Source organism: Thalia democratica, chromosome 3 (genome assembly GCF_965202585.1).
Source record: "Thalia democratica chromosome 3, ktThaDemo2.hap1.1, whole genome shotgun sequence".
Classification (NCBI taxonomy): domain Eukaryota; kingdom Metazoa; phylum Chordata; class Thaliacea; order Salpida; family Salpidae; genus Thalia; species Thalia democratica.
In genome coordinates, this window is record NC_139167.1 from 65814239 (window position 1) to 65820223 (window position 5985).

At 31.8% G+C, this 5985-nt stretch overlaps 1 protein-coding gene across 1 annotated transcript; it reads left to right on the forward strand.

Annotated features, from left to right (window-relative positions):
- The first annotated feature begins 1466 nt into the window (after positions 1-1466).
- On the forward strand, positions 1467-3060 carry LOC145832490 (26S proteasome regulatory subunit 6B-like). Its single transcript, XM_082939808.1, has 3 exons — positions 1467-1994; positions 2133-2471; positions 2722-3060. Exons 1-3 carry the CDS (start codon positions 1467-1469, stop codon positions 3058-3060), a joined length of 1206 nt encoding a protein of 401 aa, XP_082795934.1.
- Positions 3061-5985: the final 2925 nt, after the last annotated feature.

A 5985-nucleotide genomic window follows, 5' to 3' on the forward strand; every position in this document is an offset into this window, starting at 1 on the left:
TTTTATTTAATTAAAAATATTTATCTTAAAGTTTTTTTTTAGCTTTGCAGCTAGCTCTTTTTTTCTTTAGAAATAAATTATTTGTTCCTATTTTAGATCTTAAATTAGATTTATAACGATTTAAGTCAATGACAAACAGAAAAAGTTTTCAGATATAAATGTTAAACCAAATAATTTCTTTATTTTATAGACATACTTTTTTTGTTAAATTTCATTAGTTTAAATTTTAGGTTAAATCTAAAGAAGTATTTCTCATAAGTTTAGTAAACATCAAATTTGTAAGATTTTACAAGTACAATTTATTTTAAACATTAGGATAAAAACAATTACGAGGTATAAGTAGTTTGCGCCAAGGGTGCAACTTAACTCAGGCCGATGATTAATGTAATTCAGGATGATTATCTTTATTACTTTTTTAGTTGTAACCCTGATAAAGGTAGTAACACTTAAACATTTTATTTAAACTAAAGAGCAAATTTAAAACCAATGATATCTTATTATTTAAAGATACGTGATAGTATCAGTGCTAAAATTATTAAGTTGTATCGTAATGTCATTTCAACTTAACTTTTGTAGTAAGATGAAAATTTTATATTTAAATTAAACTGTATTAATAAACTAAAGGATTGTAAATGTAGAGTAAGTTATGATTTAAGAAATTGAAACTAATCTAGTACTAAACTAAAGAACGAGAATTACTATAAATTTTTTCATGATTGATATTAATTGAGCAATTTTTAGTTGACTATAAGATTAAAAACTTGAAGCAGTAAAAAAAACAAAATAATTACTATTGAATCTTTATACAATGCATACTTTTGTCTAATTTTTTTTTATTAATTATTTATAAGTTAAATTACGGCTTATTTATGTTTGTATAATATCAAACAAATTCTATAACATAAAAGTAAACACTAACCTTATAGCTATCAAAAATAAAATGGTTGAAAATGTGGTTAAGCAGCCATAGACTTCTTGAAAAAATAAAAGTTTAAACAAGTGTTATAGAAAGTTAGATAGATTAGTTTTAGTATACATTATTTTTAAAATCTTTTCGTTTTTTTGTTTAAATGGTAAGTAACTATGTAAGTTAAAATCTAAATTTTTTGGGGGGTTTTTCCATATCAGTAGTTGCTAATGGTTCTTCATAGTTTCGTAAAAATTAGCTTGTAGAAAACTATACTAAAGTACCTGAATTACTTAAAGACTAAACATGTTTAAATAATATAACTTTGTTTATATAGTCATCACAAATATAACCGCATATAAACTCACACATGGCCTCTGTATTACTTAAAGCAGAATAGAAACGAAACTGTTTTGAAAGGACGAAACCCAGTCCTAACTGATCTTTAACTTTTTGTTTCATTTTTTTAGGTCAATTACCGCTTGCTATCATACAGTGGATTCTATCCTATTTTAATTGAATAAAATTGCAGGTTTTACTAAACAAGAGTTAGGTAAGCATGGAAGAATTAGGATTTGTGAAGAACAATGAACCAAATTGCAACGAGGTTCAAGGAGACACGAACTACCACGAGGAGTACCAAAAACTACTTGACGAGCTCGAATTCCTCGAAGTGCAGGAGGAGTACATCAAGGACGACATGAAGAACCTGCGCAAGGAGCTCCTCCACGCGCAGGACGAAGTCAAGCGCGTCCAGTCCATCCCGCTGGTCGTCGGGCAGTTCCTGGAGGCGGTGGACAGGAACAACGGCATCGTGCAATCGACCACCGGCAGGAACAAATACGTTAGGATACTGAGCACGTTGGACAGGGAAAAGCTGAAGCCCAACTGCTCGGTGGCCTTGCACAAGCACAGCAGCGCCCTGGTGGACATACTGCCGCCAGAAGCCGACAGCAGCATTTCGTTGCTTTCAGCCGAGGAGAAGCCTGATGTGTCTTATTCCGACATCGGGGGCATGGACCTGCAGAAGCAAGAAGTCAGGGAAGCAGTTGAGTTACCGCTGACGCAGTTTGAACTTTACAAGCAAGTACGTGAAAAAATAATTTTTTTATTTCGTGTAAAATTTGTTTGTTAATAAATATCTTTAATACTTTAAGCTACAATAGTGATTTTACTTTATCAAATAAAGCAATACGAAAAATTTAAAATAAATTCGAACAAACAGATCGGGATAGACCCACCAAGGGGAGTTTTGATGTACGGGCCTCCTGGAACGGGCAAAACGATGCTGGCCAAGGCGGTGGCCCATCACACGACGGCCTCGTTCATCCGGGTGGTGGGCAGCGAGTTCGTGCAAAAGTACTTGGGCGAAGGGCCGAGGATGGTCAGGGACGTGTTCAGGCTGGCCAAGGAGAACGCGCCAGCCATAATATTCATTGACGAAGTTGACGCCATCGCCACCAAGAGGTTCGATGCCAAGGGGGGAGCCGATCGCGAGGTGCAGAGAATCTTGCTGGAGCTTTTGAACCAGATGGACGGCTTCGATCAATCAGTCAACGTCAAGGTATTATTTGATATAAATACTTAAGACTTTGAAAAAAAAAAACTATCATTTAAATATGAACATCAAATAAACTAAAGTAAAAGAAAAATAACCAAATTTATAGTATTTAGATACAACTAATTATTACGTTTGTTTAGCCTATCAATTATGAGTAAAGATTAAACAAACTTAATTTAGAATTTTCTCAAAATCGACTTAAACAAAGTATTTTGAAAATTGTTCAAAATAACTAACACACTAAAACTTTCAGGTCATAATGGCGACGAACAGAGCCGACACTCTGGACCCGGCCCTGCTTCGACCCGGAAGGCTAGACAGGAAAATCGAGTTCCCCATGCCGGACAGGCGCCAGAAACGCCTCGTGTTCTCCACCATCACCTCCAAGATGAACGTGAGCGACGAAGTGGATCTTGAAGACTTCGTGGCTCGTCCTGACAAGATTTCGGCAGCCGACATCAACGCGGTTTGTCAGGAAGCCGGCATGTTGGCGGTGAGGGAAAACCGCTACGTCGTGCTGAGCAAGGACTTCGAACGAGCGCACAAAGCTCAGACGAAGAAGGACGAGGTCGAAATGGACTTTTACAAATAGTTTTTTCACCGGTGTGTTTTTTTAGGAAAGAATAAATTTATACTTTGAAAAAATTGTTTTTCTTTTGAATTTTAAATTACTAGAAAAACTTTAAAGTAAGAAGATCCATTATTAAAAAAAAAGTTAAATTTATAGATTATTTTCTTTAAAGTTTTTTACATTTAGACAGTTTTTAGAGTACAATCATCTTATTTATAAACTTAATAAACTATAGGCTATTGTTAATTATTATTAGTGCGCTGTATTTTCTTAGGGGATGCATTAAAATAACTCATAGAAAAATCCTCTAACTTAGAATATTTGTCCAGAGCTGTGAGCACTTCGTCTTAACAACTTTTTTGCTCGTTTTTGGTAAACTGCGCTTTTTGCCTCGCTTGTAGCTTCACGAGCTAGCGTAGAGTGCTGATTTTTTTTTTGCTTTCTACGCGCGCGCCCGCTAGCTGCTAACTTTATATCTTCACTTTCTAGCTGGTAGCTTCAATATTCAAGTTGCTGCTACTTGGCCTGCTCCTTTTGCTTCACCCGTTAGCTCAACTACGGTCATTACATATTGGGTGTATTTTTGTACAAATTTATGAATACATAACTTTGTTATTTTTTAAGGCAACATAAATTATCATTCGCTTAAACAAAAAATTATTTTAATATATTAAACAGTACTGCTGAAGCCGGAACTCATTTGAAGCAGCATTTTAAGAGTCTTATACGAAACCTTTTTTATACACTTTCTTTTATCTTTTTTTATTCAAGGTTGAGCTAAAATTCCAGCTTTCCACCTAACACACGCGCCGTACCTGATTAGTACCAACTACAATATTGTTGAAATTTTTTCTAAGTTTTTCGGAGATTGAAAAAATATGTTGCATTGAGTCTCACAAAATTTTATGATATAAAGTACTTAATTTCCTAAAAAGATATTTAGTTATGAAACCAATTAAACTTAACTGTCCAAATTGTCTTGTCTAACATATTGTTTAGATGGTAAATAAAAAGTTCAAACAAAGCTTAAATACTTTTATTTTAAAGTTATTACTTTTAGTGGTTATAGTTTTTTTAAACAGTTATAAAATTTTTAAAACTTGTTATGCACCGCAATTTACCAGAGAAGTAAAAATTTGAAGTTATTTTACATAAAAATTAATATACTAACTTGTTTTAATACATGTAAGATCAATTTTCTACTAAAATGTCAAGCAAGTTTTGAAAAAGTAATTACAATAAACTAAAGTTTAGCACTATTCTGAAATATTATCTAGTCTTCAGTTAGTAAATTTCTTGTGGTATTTACTGGTAATTGTTGACAAATGTCACTAAAAGTATGTTTCGTTCTTAACTATACTTAAAAGTTTTATCGTGTAGTCTTAGTATTCTTTACAAAGTTAAGTTAAAAAAATCAATTTAAATGTTTTTACAAGAGTATATATCGCCACCCAAACGTCCAACGAATTAATTTAGTTCGAGGGTTCTCTGAGACCATATTATCCTTTAATGTTTTTCAAGTGCGCTGATCACATTAGTATAACATATGTCCTTGAAATATTGGGTCAGTTTAGTCAACGGTTCTAAAATCAAACTGGGTTCTCAAATTATAAATCTGCGGCCCTTGATGTATTTTATCTAGCTAAAGATTTGTAGTAAAAAATTTAAAAAATCATAAATTTAAAACTAGTGCTTTGTTACTGCTTATTATATTAATTTTGTATGTTAATGCAATAATTTCTTTTGACTACCATAATTATTTTCAATAAATACTGCCCTCAGAAAACATTTTTCAAATAGTGCTGCCCACAAACTTTTTTTTTGTCGAAATATTAGCCCGCGACATATAAAATATTATCGACCTCTGATCTAGTTTGTTTTAAAACTATTATATTTTTAAATATTAGTAAAATATACTTATTTGTCTTAATTTAAAAAGATGGCTCAATTTATTGAAATGAAAAGAGCTTATTTAAATGTATTGTAATTTGTAAATATTATTCAAATAAAAGTTAAAGATTTGAATATAGGAAAAGAAATTCAACGTCACTAACAGTTACTATGGTTTTAAAGTAACGATTAAGTTGTATTTTAAAACTGTTTTCCTTCAATAGTGTATACTTAGCTTAGTTGGTCCCTTAAGTTTTTATTCAAAACTAGATAACTGTTATGGCAAAACATCCTTCTCAAAAAGGAAAAACTCACAAAAGCAAAGAGAAAAGCTTGAAGAAAAGCCAAGTTCATAAAAATGACCGAAAACCGACAATGAATAAAAATTTAGAGAAAAGCAAAAGTCCCAAAAGCAAAGGCAAAAGTCATAAAAGTAACGGAAAAAGTAGCACATCTAAAGGCAAAAGTCATAAAAGTAACGGAAAAAGTACGACATCCAAAGGCAAAAGTCATAAAAATAACGGAAAAAGTAGCACATCCAAAGGCAAAAGTCTGCACAAAACGATAAGCATCGAAAGTAACAATATAGAAGTAAAAAGGAAAAATTTCTTTATCCGAAAGTTTTTAAACACCTTCACGCTTCTTATGTTGATTATGATTGGTTTAAGTGGCTCGATCATTGGTTTATTTTTTCGCTACGCAGGAAATGCAAGTTAGAAATAATTAATTAACTGTTTTTATTTAACTTTTAAACTTATGAGTCAATGTATTGTTTTTAAAACATAACCTTTTTTAAATTTGATAAACCTAAATTAAACAATTGTTTTCATAAAAAAGCGTGAAACCCCAAAATTTTGCGTTGATTTTGACCTGTTGATTTTGATTTTATTTTCTTATTTTTTGTTTCTTTTTTTATTTCGATATTTTTAGTTGGGCTTATAAATTTTATCTAGCTTAGTTATTTAGAAAAGTTATACCACTTTACATGTACTAAATAAAACGAGAGAAAAGCTATTGTTAATAAATGATATACAATTTTAGGCTGTGATTTTCCGA